The following is a 16,678-nucleotide window of genomic DNA, read 5'->3' on the forward strand; positions in this document are numbered from 1 at the left end:
CTGGCCTCATCGTTACTGAACTCGACTTTGAAATGTCATTTAATCAATAGGGGCTGCCAGGAAGGGGGTTGGAAAATGGCACAAAAGAAATCTTTCCTAATCCTCACTCCTAGATCCTATTAAGTACCTTGCTTGCCACGCTGTATCCCAAAGTCCAGCTCTGAAGACTGACTCAGAATCTGGCGTAACATTCTGTAAGAGAATATGGGGATGAGGGAAGAAGAAAGGATTTGTGGTCACTGCATGAAGTTAGTCACTAGCCTCTCTAGCTCAAATAGCTTACTGAAAACTTCTGGAGGTGGCAGAAAGAGAGGAGATTGCATCTTTATTGTCTAGGGTTGAATTCTGGCATCACATAGGTTGCTGGGGCCTTTGTTCATACACAATAATCATCCGTCATATTAACATGGTGTTTTACAGTTTAGAAAGCCCTTTCACATGCATGACCTACCTCATCTGATCCTTAGAACGACCCTGTAACTAAGTAGAGACCAAGCCAAAGGTAAGGTACTTCGAACAACTGTAGAAGTGACAGACTTTGTCCATCTGACCCAAAATCACATCTTTTTAGCTATATTCAGCAGGAAGACTTCGTCAGATAATGCAATGGATTTTATGGGTTTTGATATACTTCTGATCCAATTTATGGAGGAAAAGAAAGTAAGGCCTCATTTGCTTAATATTGCCCACAGTTCTAGAAACTAGGATTAAAAGTTCAGCCCTTTGCAAAAGACAGAACAGGTAGTCAGGTCCTAACTGGCGAAGAAAGAGAATTTCTTACTTTGTCACCATTCATTCAGCAGGCTTTGGAAGTAGTGGAGGGAATAGAAGAGATTGAGGGGGATACAAGGATCATCTCTGAACCCTGGGGGAAAATGAAACACCTAAAAAATGAAATGTCTCAATTAAAAAGAAGTCAGCCTGGAAGGCAGGAGTAGGAGAGATTATGGGAAAAGTGTGATAAATCTGAAGACATTAGCAAATGTAAGCGGATACTGATATTACACTAATGATAATAATATTAATAGCAATGATAACTAACAATGGCTAACATTTATCAAAGATATAAAAATGCCAGGCATAACACTAAGTGCTTTACATGTATTATTTCACATTGATGAGGAGAATTTTATCCCATTTTACAGATAAGGAAAGATGAGCAACTTGTTTAAGGCCACACAGGTAATAAGTGGCAGAGCCAGTTTTAAACCCAGGTCTGTCTGGCTTCAGAGTCCAAGCACTTAACCATTTCACAATCCTGACTCACATTCATATATAATAACATAAACACCATTATTTATAGTCACTAAGTACCCACATGTGAAAGTTAGTCTATGATCTATGATTAAGTTAACTTTAACAGACTCAAAGGAAAGCTAGTGTTGATAGTACGATAACCCAAAGTTACTATGCAGAGACATATTATAAAGAGACTGAGTTCTTATTCTGAAGCAAGATGGCCTTTTAGTCCTTCTCTCTTTCTGTGTGTGTGTGGCAGCAGGGGGAGGGAGGGAGGATTCAACAGTATATATAGTTACTTGTCCCGATCACCAGAAGTGGGAGGTGACATTTGCTTTTGTTGTTCTATTGACTAATGTGTGGACCTCCTTGACGGAGACTCCTTCTCCCAGATCGCAGCCAGTAGAACCAAAATACCTGCTTAACCCTGGAGTTCCTTCCATCTATAATCAGAAGGAATTCCCAGTTCTGCCTTGTTATCTAACCCAGGAACACCAAATTATTCATCTTGAAAAAAATCACATCAGCATTTAAAAGCCCTTTCGGAAAACAAAAAGATAAATATGATCATTTTGCAATATATAAAAATAACAAATCATTATGTTGTACATCTGAAACTGATATAATGTTATATGTCATATCTCAATTTTTTTAAAAAGGAAAGCGAATGAAAAAGTATTGGGAAAAAGAGAAAAATATATTAAATTATGAGTTTAAACCTTTAACATCCTTCATATTTTGCCCACATCTGTTCTCTGGCCAAGGCAAGGGTAAACAGGACTGGGTGGGCTGAAGGAAAAGCGTGCCCCTGATAATGCCCGAAACAGCATAGTTCACTCATATGTAATCAAGGCTTGACTAAAAACCACCTAAAACTGAGAGAATGTAGACGGCATATACACTGTTAAAGATAAAAATAAACGAACATAAATAATTAGTAAAAATAGTGTTTACTCTACTTTGTAGTTTATTCTTTTGTTAAAAAGAACATATTTAGCACTCTATCCAAGATTATGTAAGTCAGAAATATGAACTATCTAAGAGGGGCCAAAGAAATGGGACAAAAATATCAGCGAAAACAATGAACTATTTTGAAGAAAAGAGAGGTATGTCCCCAAAGGAGATATAAGAAAAACATCTTGACAGTATGACTTATGTTTCCTCTTCAAAATAACAGTCTATGTTTACCTCCTCAACTTGGTTTGGCAAGTTCTTTGCCAATGGAGGAAGCATGAATAGAATATGGTCCTCATCTCCTGGCCCCAGTTGTGTTTTGAAGGTTTCTGAAGAATTTTAGCCACATTTATAGAATATAAGGCATTTAAAAATTTTCATTACATCATTTCAAGTATACAAAAAAATGACAAAAATATGACTCTCCTATACTCTTTCCCCAGATTCACCATTTATTCAATTATTTATACTTTGCCACATTTTCTTTGTCATTCCCTCTCTCTCACAACCACGTGAGAGTAAATAGGGAATGTCATGCCCTTTTATCCTAAAAATTTTAGTGTATATTTCCTAAAGACAAGACATTTTCGTATATAGTCACGGTTATATAATATTGATAAACACTACTATCTAACCCAGTCTACATTCAAATTTTATCAAATACCTCAGTAATGTCCTTTATGAAGTTTTTTTTTCCTGCTTCCAAATCAAACCCACAATCACACATTGATTGCATTTAGATGTCATGCATCTTTAGTCTCCTTTAATCTAGAATAGTTTCTCAGTCAACCTGTCTTGTGTTTCTTGATCTTGACATTTTTGAAGAATATGTTAGTTATTTTACAGAATGGTAACTTGGGTTTGTCTGATGTTTCCTCATAATGAGATTCTATATACGTGCAAATGCCTATCTATTCCCTAGTTCCTACCCCCAGTGATTAGTGAACATGGGTTCTGAAGTCATACAAGCCTAAATCCAAATCTAAATTAAAACTTCACTATTTGTAGCTGTGTGGCTGGCTAAGTTTTAAATTCCTAATCTGTAAAATGATGATTTTTAACAGATTTAAGGGATAGGGTTGCTGTGAAGAATTAATGAGATAATGCATCCAAGGCAACTTAACACAGATGGGGTGGGGTAAACTGTATCTTACATTCTCTGATTTTACCACAGTATCTCATACCCCAGCAACATTAAAATAATATTGGTTGATTAAGCAGCATCTCTATTGAGATGGCAGGTTAGAGCTGCCAAGAATGTGAACTTGTTTAGGGGAGTGCTAATGAATACCGTGACTAAAAGCAGGGTCAGGAGCTCAGGTGCAAAGCCTATCCCTTCCTGTCAACTCATTACTGTCAGTTCTAAGAAAAAAGAGAACAGCCAAATCAAGCAATTTTCTTATAGTCAAATTTTAATCTTCAATAATAACACTGAAAAATCTGGAAGCCCACAGTTAACATACCATTCTTACTTCATTTCCGTAATTCCCTTGCCCATAGCAAGAGGGCAAGGGAGCTTGTGTGCAGAGCATTTCCAATCTATTGTTTTAGTACAATAATCTCATTCTCCCCACCTTCTCTTAGAAGACACCGATAAAATTATTCTATTTATGTTAAATCACTCTATGTCAGAGATTAAAACAAAACAACAAAAAAAGATTATAGTAGCTGAACCAATTCTTCAAAGTACAGAAATACAAATCCACTTTTGAGATTTGGAATCAAATTTAATTGGTATTTTTCTATGTTACTATCTCAAATATTTCACCATTTTTCTGTTTTTCCCCCTATGTCAATTAGAACTTCAAATGAAAGTCAAATGATCCCTAGGGGGAAGAAAAATAAAATGAAACAAACAAGTAAATTTCTGTGCCCCACATTTCAACCTGTGAGGAGGGGCCTCTAGCAAAGCAAACGGAAAATTAGGTTCTTATTATTGTGCCGAAATGAGGGTTTACATCTGTAGTATGAAAAGATAAAATAAAATTTTATTTTATTTATCTATTTTCTTTTGACGGTACCGCATGGCATGTGGGATCTTAGCTCCCCGACCAGGGATCAAATCCACGGCCCCTGCAGTGGAAGCGTGAAGTCTAACCACTGGACCGCCAGGGAAGTCTCAAAAGAAAATTTTAATGCGAAGTCTTTATTTTCATCAATGAAGAGTAAAAATATATAGTATGAACTTTAAGACAGAACTTCCAGTAATTCTGTCATTTATAGGACAGAGGCCCTAAGTCTGAGTCTGCCTTCAAGAAATACTTAGATTAAAATGAACTGTTTTAGAAATGGGAATTCTCAACCGGAGTTAAGTCTAAACATATGACACTGATGATGCTATACCCTGAAGGTCACTATTAACCTCTGTTCTTTAGGACCTAACGGCTCATAATTGGAAATTTCCAGAAAGTAATATATACTTTTGCAAACATCTTTAAATTTAGGGAGAAAAGTACTTCTCAGCCACTCCACTGCATCACCCATTAAGACCTTACTCAGTATTATGTTTAAAAGTTCAGTATGTTTAAAACATTTTGAAAGTTAAGGTTAGAAAGGAATATGTAAATGCATGTAAATTCCACTATTTTATACTGTTTCCCTCTCCCTCTATAGGAAGATCAAGAAATGAGACTTCTCCATCATCATACATGGAATCCAAAGCAATATCATGAAGGGGAAAAAATCATTGGTTTGAGAGTTAAGACAATTCAGATTTAGATATGGCTTCACTATTAAAAGCTGTGTAACATTGGGAAAGTCATCTAATTTTCTTAAGTTTTGGTTTCCAAATCTAGAAAATGGAAAAATAGTATTAATCTTATAGGACTGTTATAAAGATTAAATAAGATAGCACATATGCAAGTACCCAGCACTGTCTTGTGTGAAACAGACTCTCAATAAATGTTAGCCTCTCTTCCTACCCTGTTACACACATCCTGTCCCCTGACACTTCAAAAGGAGTTCTCCTGAACACTTTAACTACAGCTCTGTTTTCTTCAGAACAAGCACTTGGCTCTTAATAGTGACAAACAGTCACGTGAAAGACTCCTGGGACCTAACATTGTCCTGGTGAAACAAAAAAGAGCTCACATTGGGAAACAGCACCAACTGCTTCAGGCTACGACAAGCCCCAAGTACAGTGTTACTTAACATACTTTTTTTCTCCCTGCAAGGATCAGGCACACTATTTGCCCTCTCTTCCCTTCTTAATAGTAGTCTTTATTAAACAAGACCACCCAATGGATTCAAATATTAGGAATTAGAAAAGGCTAGGCTCAACCATGAAGAAACTGGCAAAGTCTCAGGACTAAACAGTAAGCCCTTCTTTAACCTTTCAGAATCTGGATTTTTGTGCTTTCTGTTCTTGGAAATAGCAGACTTGCTGATGCTCTGTTACAAACATGTCTGTGTATTTCCCTCGCCTGCATTATCACAAAACTCTTACCATGTAGAAGACCTCTTGCTGAAGTCCAGAATCTTAGACTCTGCTTGTAATCCAATAAAGCAATGCTTCCCAACCTCTCCCACTTCATGGTATAGACAGACAACACAGGACACTTCTGAACTGAAGGGGCTTGAAAGTATTGATGGCTACAAAGGATCAAATACAAGCAGCATTGAGAGAAAAGGTATACAAAGATAAACCTATTTGCCATGTGACTCAGAGACTTTTATCACATAAACATAATTGTTTCAACTCCAAGCTGCTCTAGGTCAATGTCCACACTCCTTCACAGGGCTGACCACCCATGTCAGACCTAAAGGAAAAAGTGGATTTCAGAAAAACAACCAACATTTGACTGGGGGCAGCAGGTTCTCAATGTAAAGACATTAAAACACTAAGTCAGTGAATTAGGCATGAGATACTTATTGACGGTCTTATATCTGCTAGGTATAGTTCTAAACACTGAGGATTCAGTGGTAAGCAAGGTGGAGTCTCTGCCCTTGAGAAGCTAACATTCTAACAGGAAAAAAAGGCCATAAATTAAAACAATTTAAAAGGCAATTTCACTAGATCATGTAGATCAATATTTTTGATCTACAGTAGACATGTAGATCAAGACTTCTGACATTCAGGAATTCCCTGGGGGTCTAGTGGTTAGGACTCTGTGCTTTCACTAACAAGGGCCTGGGTTCAATGCCTGGTCAGGGAATTAAGATCCTACGAGCCGTGTGGTATGGTCAAAAAAAAGAAAAAAGCAAAAGACTTTTGATGTTCTTAGAAAACCGTTAGCCACTTTCCAGGTAGTTTACTCAAGGAGGTAAAGAAGACTGAATAAATTATAAGAGGCTGTCTCAGTAAAATTCATTTCTCACATCACTGTCTCCTTGCTACGGACTTAGCGTCATTGCCCCGTCCTTTGGTAACACATACAAAAGCAGGATGAGATCATTCATAGGAAGATAATGAAGACCCAGACAGTATAAAATTACAGAGCACAAGACCAGAAATCTCAAGATCTAGGATCTACTTCCAATTCTATCACTTAATATTCATGTGAACTTAGGTAATTCAGTTAAACTCCCGGAGCCTGACGTTCTTCATCCATTGTATCCCACTTTGTAGGGGTTTTAGGAAATTTAAATGAGGCAACATAATAAAAGAACTTATTTAAAACATTGGACAAATACCAACTATTATTGCCTAATCAAAATGTTTATAGGAAGGCAGATGAGAAAAGGGACAGTAACTACATTTAAGGCCAAAATGAATCCCTACCTCCGGTATATTAGCTGTTTTGAAAGCTTTGCTTCCATTCTATTGTCCCAAAGGGCTCACCCTTTGGAGCAAATGGATCCTAAAAGTGATGTCAAGTCTCAGACAGCCTTCTTCTTTTTTTTTTAATAAAAAGTTTATTTATTTTTGCTGTGTTGGGTCTTCGTTTCTGTGCGAGGGCTTTCTCTAGTTGTGGCAAGCGGGGGCCGCTCTTCATCGCGGTGCACGGGCCTCTCACTATCGCGGCCTCTCTTTTTGCGGAGCACACGCTCCAGACACGCAGGCTCAGTAGTTGTGGCTCATGGGCCTAGTTGCTCCGTGGCATATGGGATCCTCCCAGACCAGGGCTCGAACCCGTGTCCCCTGCATTAGCAGGCAGATTCTCAACCACTGCGCCACCAGGGAAGCCCCCTCAGACAGCCTTCTTAGTGATTACTCCCTATTCTGAGCTAAGGTCAGAACATTACTTTCTGAAAGGTATTTCATTTCTTGGTAACTTTCCCATGATTAAATATCCTTACTTTCTGAGTTATTTTCGCTGATTATTGTCAATTAGGAGGTAGGAGGTAAATATGAAGTGACCTTCCTAGCTGTTAAGACAGAGACTATCAAAGACCTTGATAATCTCTCCTTTCTTCTTAGAAGACTATCCTTTCATTTTCCTTGGGTATCTCCATAGCCATCATCTTAAATTCAATTGCCTATGGGGCAGAGGGCCAAGTAGAGACCCAAAGCAGGCTGGGGCAATATGGGGAGAGAGTAAGGAGTGGTGGGATTAAAGTGGTGAATACAAGTATCATTTAAAGGGATAATAATTTCTCAGCTCCAACCTCTTATTTGTAGAAAAGTGGGCCCGGTGTTGACCAATCTTTGTTATTTCAAAAAATTCTAGAAACTTCATTTTTGTGTGACACCCCTGAAATTTTTATTTGCAAAATGCTCAGTCACCTAGGATAACTATAAATTCACAGTGCATATACCTTCTGTCAGTGAAAAGAGGAGTCATTTATTTTTAAAGTATTTATTGATGCTGATATATAATTTATATTATTTTGATTTGAGGAAGTAAATATTATGCTGGGCCTTGCAAGCTAAAGATAGGAGAGAGGATATTTAAGGCTAGGCAAACGTTATGTGCAAAGACACTGAGGGAGAAATATGTCTGGCATGTTGTGGGGAGGAAGGAGAATGGATAGACTTGCTTAGCTAAAAAAGAATTCCTTTAGAGAAGGAATGGAATGCAGATGGGAAAAAATTGTGAGAGACCTTGAATTCTAGAGTAAAGAGTTAAGATTTTAATAGATAACCTTTAAAAGATAAAGGCCATGATAAGGAGGGGAAATCATTGCATTTTGTATCTTGCCAAGAGTTATATGTTGCTATTCTTCACATCTTTTTCAAATTAGAGGATAAGGCTGAATGCTGACCCATAAAACTTGGGAGTTCTGAAAAATTCCCAAATGAATGCCAGTTTAACCAACCACACTATAAGTCAATTCTGTTGGCACTGTGGTGGTCAGGGCTTTCAAAGCAAAACTTAAATGATCTCTAAAGGGCTATTTCTTTCTGATCAATAAAAACATTTAGAATTTAAAACTCAAAGAAAGGGTTACTGGACAGTTTGGCAACATTGTCAGGTTAAGCATCAGACAGACTGCCTGTCAACTGGCAAGAAGCTGGATAGGGAAGGCTGGACTCATAAAATTCTTCCACCAGGGGCAGCAGCCCCTGAATGCACCACTATTCACCTACATTCAAAATGTAGAGACATGCCTCTGGCAGCTCATGTTTCAACCAGAGAGCCATTTCTCTTTTCTTCTGCAACAAATGACTATGGGGCTCTCAGTCTAACTGATATTCTCAGTAAAGTTCCTAGAGACAAATGACCAAAAGAATAGAGCTATGGACTTTCACCATGACCTGTTATACTAAAATACCAAACTAAATGGGCTTTGTTCTTTTAGACAAAACATCTTAGAAAGCAGAGTTAAAAAGATCGTATATACATAACTAAGGAACTTAAACTTTATCACAAAGGTAATACAGAAACCATTAATGATTTTTGGCCCGATAAATATCATTATCAGGAGATTTTAAGGAACACTAACCTGGTGGTACTATTCAAGAAAGACCAAAAATAGGGAGACTAACTTAGGCAAATGCAGAGTTGGGAATGAGCATGGTAGGTCTGTAGGACAGTGAGGAGGCCAGGTTGGGCCTTTCAGGGCTTATGAAACCATCAGGAACCGTTATTATTCTCGCTCACATACATGCAAACTCGCACACAGACACATGTGCACCCCCCAACCACCCCCCCAACACCTTAGTTCTAGTCTCTTCTTCCCAGAAAACCAATTCTGCAATATACACATGATCCACATAATTACTACTCTAATGCAAGCTCTATGTGACCTCTCAGCTACAATGCTCATCACCATCTGGCAGCTTCCCTACATCAATAAGTTGAAAATCCTGAAAAGAATCTATCTCAACCCAAAACCATAGGCTCTGCCTGAGCAGAGCCGGTTACACCAAACCATGTCACAAATACCTGTTTAGACTATGGATGGGCAATCATTGTTCAGGGTTCCCTCTGATCTAATTAACTGGGGATCAGTGGGTAGGGATAAAAAGCTGGCATGGTTTACTACTCACATAGCAAGGACTATAGGGAAAGGAGTTTCTCTTAGGTCAGTTGGCAGGGTAGCATAGGCAATGATAGACATTTTTTGCTATAGCTTGGGAAGAGCAGAAAATAAGCTACCCTAGGGAGAGCACAAAGAACTTTTAAAGCCAAGTGATGTGATAGTCATTTAAGATTAGCAAACATGTAAGATTAACTGGTACCCGATGGAAATAAATTGTTCATTTGACTAAATATGATGCCTGTGTATACCCTGATTTAAGCAAACTACCATATATGTAAAAAAAACTTAGTTTCACACAAGTGAAAAATGATGGTTCATTTTCTAAAGTTTTTTAAATTAGTATTTAAATATAATCCCCTAATGCTGAAAAATTATTAAAATTTAAAAAATTTGATTTTTATGATTTTCTAAGAACTTATATATTATTTAGCATGAATAACATTTACTTCAAAATTATATCTAAGTTTAATAAGTTCTATTTAGGTTTAATATTTATATATTGCTATGTAATTTGGAACCTAAAATATTCAATACAAACCCTAAACAAAATTAGCATAGGCAAGGAATGTGATAGACAAGCAAGGATTTAAACAGATATTTAAACTCAAAGCAAGCAATTTAGCCCAGACTCTGACAATCATATAGAAATAGATTTTCTGTATTTCTTAGTATTTTGTACAATTCTTAATCTGCTATACTGTATATATTTGCTTTCTTTACATGACTGTTTCCGGAAACTAGAAAACAAACTATGTTTGTTTACAGCTGTATCTCTAGCACCTAGAATTGCGCCTGACACAGAGCAGGCACTTCTAAATTATAAAGAGCAGCTGGTGGGAAGGCTAGAAGAATGGAACAAACTAAGGGAAGTTTTGAATTCTGTCAGCCTTTATTAATGTCCTACAACAGTTTCATAGGAAAGAATACAGGTAGAACACATACTTTAAAATTTTTAAATGTTTAGAATAGTTTACTACAGACAATAGAAGAATCCATTTCTATCTACATTGCTGATTTCAGGAAACACATCCGAAGATAGCAACTTTTTCCTGAGTTTTTACCACCTATGAAACAAAATTATTCTTTCTAGTCATTTTTTTAGTTGTAGTAGGAAGATGAATCAATTTATGAAACTGACTTGCTCAATCAATTATAAAATTCCAGTAAAAGCTGAAAGCTAAGACTACTACTACATGCAAAGTTATTAAGGTGTGACTGTGTTCTATATAGTCTCCACTGACAAGAAGTCATGATCGTACGAAAGAAATGTATATACACAATGAACTACAATTCAAAATAAAATGTCAAGGATGTAAAAGAAAAAGGTTTAGCCCAGGTATTACGAATGTATATACAAGAGGGATATTAAATCTGACTGGAAGAATTAAAGAGATTCATGAAGAAAATGGCATGTGTTTAGGATTTCTACAGGAAGAAACAGGGATATTTCGAAGTAGAAGGAACAGCAAAAGTACAAAAATAGTGCAGAGTTTCTGTATAAAGTTTTAAAGTCAAGTCTGATGGAAGAAGAGTCAGGATGGGATACAGCCATGATGAGATTTCATAGTAAGGCATTAGGACTTAATGCCTAATTCCATTAGGAATGAAAGCCATTCAAGAGGAGTGAAATGGTCAGGCGTATATTTCAGGAAGCAGTGTGAAATACTAGAGATGCAAAAGATTAGAGATCAGGTGAAGAGGGCATCATCTCAGGCAGTGCCCATGGGAATAAATGGATAGATGGGTACACAAAAAACTGTAGACATACAGGACTAGGTAACCAAATGGATTGGAGGTAAGGGAGAGAAAAGTAATGAAGATCACTAATACTTCCAGCCTGGTATGTAAGTAGGATGGTGATGCCATTAACTGAAACAGGAAATGAGTGACAGAAATATGTTTAAAGTAAGAATAACACACATTCACATGTAGAAATTTCTTTATTCAAAAGTTAATAATACTAATAATCACCCCAAATAGGTTTTCGATGCTAGATATACTATCTAGCCCTGGAGAACGTTTAAGAACAAAATGTTATTCACACTGAAAACATTTAGGTGATAAATAATAAATGACGGTGTGTCCATTGTTCTTTGTAATGTCTTAAATATTTTTGATAAGAGGGACCATCCTTAACTATTTATTAAGCATCCCAGAAATGTTTGGTTGAGTATGAAATGCACTAACCAGACCAGATTAAAATTTTCATTTCAGCCTTTTATTTTTTGACTAGAAAAAATTTCAAACTACATTATAATAATCTTTATACCTCTGAAAAGAACAACTGTGGACTCAGAGTGGTCTAGAAAGACTAAGAAAGTTTTTACAATTCATCCCTACTTTTGCCTTTAGCTCCACGTGGAACAGCTCTCTAACCTTTTAAAGACATCTGTAAATTAGGGTAATAGTAATTGCCTTCCTACTTCAGAGAACATTTGAGAGTTATGAGATAATGTTCTTGTAGTTTTCTGAACTGCACAGACCAAAGGCCTTAATTATCAATGATCAGTGGGATTATTCTGATGTCATTTTTCCTACTTCAGGTTTGCCTAAAGTCTGTGCTTGGATAAGGCTATAAAAATTTTAAAAATACTTTAGATATAAGTTTTTGCTTATCTGATCTATTACAGATTTAGGCCAGTTACAACAATTATAGAGCCTATGCAGAACACTTAAAAGAATACTAGTCAGACAAGACATGCATATAAAAATAATGGCTGCCATCTAAAGAAAAGAAAACCATTTAGAAAACAACTGATAGTGGTATATTTTCAACTAGTTACAAAAAAGATAAAATGAGCCTTTCTGAGGTGTCATAAAACTGAATATTTTAATAATGAATTAGGAGGTCACTGCATAAGCTACCTGCTCTCCTGACTTATGACAATGGAAGCTGTGTTTAGAGCTGATCCTATAAAGAAAAACAAAACAAATCCAGAAATCATTCAAGTTTTAAATTTTGCTTTATTTAGGAGAGAATAAAGAGATATTTAATTAAATTTTAAAAGTCAGAATTTCAGTAGCCAATCAAACTGAATACTTTGAGGGCAATGTGTCCACTAATGAATGAACAACAGATAGGAATGGCTTCATGAAAACTAAAAACCTCTTTGTCTCCAGTACCTGGGACTATTCTGTCACTCCCTCCTTTCTGGCTGCACCTTTCCCTCCACAACACTCTACACCCTAAAAATCGTCCCTCATTCCTCCCTTTGAGAAAAATTTCTGTTTAAAAACTCACCTATGAACTTGACAAAAATATCCAGTCTAAATCTAATCAAATCTCTAGACTTAATTATCATTTTACAGGAACACAGGAACAAAAAGAACAAGGTAAATGACACATAAGGAAGTATCAACAGTAAGATATCTAGAAGGTGAGACATTCTACAAGAGCACTGGCTTAGGAAGGAAAAGGAAAGGAAAGGGAAGGGAAGGGAAGGGAAGGGAAGGGAAAGGGAGAGGAGAGGAAATACAGCTTGCAAAGAGACAATTATTCCAACTACTAAAAAGAAATGATAATTATGTGATGTGATAGAGGTGCTAATTAGCACTACAATGGTAATCATATTACAATATATAAACATAACAAATCAACATGTTATACCTGTAAATTTACATGTTATATGTCAATTATATGTCAATTTTAAAAATTCACTATTTTATAATATTAACTCTAACAAGTATACCTAACAAAGTTAAAAATTTTTGTTATTTTATTTATTTTTTTGCGGTACACAGGCCTCTCACTGTTGTGGCCTCTCCCGTTGTGGAGCACAGGCTCTGGACGCGCAGGCCCAGTGGCCATGGCTCACGGGCCCAGCCGCTCCGCCGCATGTGGAATCTTCCCGGACCGGGGCACGAACCCGTGTCCCCTGCATCGGCAGGCGGACTCTCAACCACTGAGCCACCAGGGAAGCCCCAAAATTTTGTAAGTTTATTACAAAATTGGAACAATGGATATTTTTCCCATCTTAAACCAAATTAAATATGTATGGCTAGCTAGTGTTTAAACAACATGAAACTGAACTTGCCTCATACGAATTATTCTTAGCAAACAGTACACGCAAAATTATTTTTATTCTCCAAAGGTAAAAAAGATCTTAATTCTTCTTCTCACCCAGTAAACAGATGTTCCTCTATTTTCTGGCTTTTGATTTCTTATCTCCTTACTCCCTCTCTGGGTAAATGTGAACCAACTCATCGCCACGACAATCACCTCTGCAGATTACTTTCAGATTAATAATTCTGCCCTGAAACATCTCCTGAGCACAGTTCCTATATTTCCAGCTATATGCTAGGCATTGCCACAAAGCCTTCGGGCTAGTGCCTTAAATCTAATATGTGCCCCCAAATGAATTCTGATGTCACAGAATCCTGGTTTGAAATCCTAATTCTACCACTTACTAGCTATGAGATCATGGTTAAATTACTTAAATTCTCCAAGCCTGTTTTCTCTCCTGTAATATGCAGATATGAGTAGTTCCTTCAGCAAAGGCTTGTTACTATGTCTAAATAAGATAATGCATGTAAAGACATAAGCACAATGCCTGACACACAGAAATTACTCAAAATACACTAGTCATTTTCTCTCTCAAATTTTCTCTTCACCCTGTTTTCTTTTATTTCTCCAAATAGCATCAATACCCTTCCAGTCCCAACCTCAAATTCCCATGGTCTCCTTTGACAACTTCCTTTTTCTTGTGGCTAACATCAAATTAGTTGTCAAATATTTCAATTCTGACCAAAAAAATCCAATTGAAATCAACAAACATTTATGGAATGCCCACTACGCTTACAGGCAAATGTGTATGGGGTAAGAGTAAGACATAGAACCTGGGCTTCCCTGGTGGCGCAGTGGTTAAGAATCCACCTGCCAATGCAGGAGACATGGGTTCGAGTACTGGTCTGGAAAGATCCCACATGCCGCAGAGCAACTAAGCCCGTGTGCCACAACTACTGAGCCTGCACTCTGGAGCCCGTGAGCCACAACTACTGAGCCCGCGTGCCACAACTACTGAAGCCCGTGCATCTAGAGCCCATGATCCGCAACAAGAGAAGCCACCACAATGAGAAGCCTGCGCACCACAAGGAAGAGTAGCCCCCGCTCGCCGCAACTAGAGAAAAGTCCGCATGCAGCAACAAAAATCCAATGCAGCCATAAATAAATAAACAAATAAATTTATTTAAAAAGAAGACATAGAACCTGCCTTTAAGAATGGGCTAGGAGTCACAAGTATGAGGCCAGGTGAGCAGAACTATAACCAATAAAGAACAGGATATGAATTCTAGCTCTTCCATGTATTATGAAGCCTTGGGAAATTTATGTGGAAAATTCATTTAGCCAGTTTCATTTTGTTCAACTACAAAATGGGAGTTACAATGCTTACCTCACCTGATTATATCCAGAATTAACTGAGATGGCATAAACAAAGGGCTCTGGACTTTTTTTTCTTTTTAACTCAGAGATTCCTTAAAGATCAAGTTGCACAATGGAGGTAGGGGGATTGGGGAAGGGGGTAAGGATTGTGTTAAATTGTTGAGATTTCTAAACTGCTTTTTAAAGGGGACTGCAGCCAAATATTGCTATGTAGGAACACAGGCCAGTGATATGTATTTCTTATTTTTTTTTTTTTTTTGCGGTACGCGGGCCTCTCACTGTTGTGGCCTCTCCCGTTGCGGAGCACAGGCTCCGGACGCGCAGGCTCAGCAGCCATGGCTCACGGGCCCAGCCGCTCTGTAGCATGTGGGATCTTCCCGGACCGGGGCACGAACCCATGTCCCCGTGTCCCCTGCATCGGCAGGTGGACTCTCAACCACTGCACCACCAGGGAAGCCCTGTATTTCTTAATTTTAAGATGAGTCAGAAAGTTCACATTAATGTGAACTCTCCAGTGTTTTTTTTTTAAAACATTGGCATGTAATTTAAAAAAATTTTGAAGGACGCACCAATATAATATCTGCTAAAAACTGTAAGTCACCAATTTGCAATATATGCCTTAATGGCTCAGAGGGAAGGGAGAAGCTGCATATTAGTTCCCTTGCTAGAAGATTCAAAGACTTGGTGAAAGTGGGGTGTAATGCTTTTGGTTTCATTACTTGGTTCTTAGTTTTCCTGTGCTGAGAAAATGATAAGAGACAAAATAGAGAAGACAAATTAGATACTATTGTTGATAGAAAATACCAGAAATAGACAGCAAAGGCCTTGAATATCATTTAACTCTCTGGATCAAGAGTGTTGTATAATACAGATTTTACAGGTCTTTGTGCCTGGTTCCTGAGAGAGCATCTAGACCCTTGGGATTTCCCCACTGATAGGAATGTCTTGTTATTCAGCGTGGGCTCTGATAGTTTACACTGAAGAGGTGACTCACTGTGGGCCTCTAGATAGCTTATACTAAAAAGATGACTCAGGATGGGCTCAGACCAAGCAGGAAAGACCAACCATGTGATCAGAGGGTTGACTCTGAGCCACTTAATATCAACCCAACATCTGGTGAGGGCAGGAGGGCTGGAGATTGAGTTCAATTATGTGACCAATGATACAATCAATCATGGCTCAGTAATGTGACCCCAACAAAAACTCTGGACACAGAAGCTCAGTTGAGATTCCTGGCTGATGAATGCATCAGTGTGCTAGGAGGGAGACGAATTCAGATTCCAAGGGGAGAGGGCATGAAAGTTCTGTGTTTGGAACCCTCTTAGACTTTACCCTATGTATCTCTTCATTTGGCTGGTCCTGATTTGTATCCTTTATAATTAAATTGAAATTATAACTTTCCTGAGTTCTGTGAGTTGTTCTAGCTAATTATCAAACCTGAGGGGGGGCTGCAAGAAGCTTCTATATTTGCATCCAGTTGGTCAAAAGTGTGGATGTTCTGGGACACCCAAACTTGCAACCAGAGTCTGAAGTGAGGGCAGTCTGTTGGAGGACCATGCCTTTAACTGGGGGATCTGCACTAACTTTGGGTGGTTAACATCAGAATTGAATACTGCAGTATTATAAGAGTATATCCTTTAACTGTAAGATTTAACACTATTAACACATTTTGATAGATCTAAATTGCTGGTGCCAGAGAGAATTCTAGTCTCAGGAATAATCAGGAGCCTAAACTCAATT

At 37.7% G+C, this 16,678-nt stretch overlaps 1 protein-coding gene and 1 long non-coding RNA gene across 5 annotated transcripts in view; one reads left to right on the plus strand and one right to left on the minus strand.

Annotated features, from left to right (window-relative positions):
- LOC137206201 (uncharacterized) overlaps nucleotides 1-4,917 on the plus strand; it is a 75,449-nt gene extending 70,532 nt beyond the window's left edge. Inside the window, exon 3 of the long non-coding RNA XR_010934523.1 lies at nucleotides 4,807-4,917. This is a non-coding gene — a long non-coding RNA (uncharacterized lncRNA). The remainder of the gene's footprint in view (nucleotides 1-4,806) is intronic.
- COMMD1 (copper metabolism domain containing 1) overlaps nucleotides 1-16,678 on the minus strand; it is a 160,859-nt gene that overhangs the window by 8,589 nt on the left and 135,592 nt on the right. For 3 of the 4 annotated variants that reach the window (XM_067704941.1, XM_067704942.1, XM_067704939.1), the window contains one exon: nucleotides 5,639-5,784. The exons of the other annotated variant lie outside the window; for it this stretch is intronic. In XM_067704941.1, the coding sequence (XP_067561042.1) occupies nucleotides 5,639-5,784 (146 nt within the window). The remainder of the gene's footprint in view (nucleotides 1-5,638; nucleotides 5,785-16,678) is intronic. 4 annotated transcript variants of the gene reach the window in all.

The sequence above is a fragment of the Pseudorca crassidens genome, chromosome 14, assembly GCF_039906515.1.
Source record: "Pseudorca crassidens isolate mPseCra1 chromosome 14, mPseCra1.hap1, whole genome shotgun sequence".
In the NCBI taxonomy this organism is placed as follows: domain Eukaryota; kingdom Metazoa; phylum Chordata; class Mammalia; order Artiodactyla; family Delphinidae; genus Pseudorca; species Pseudorca crassidens.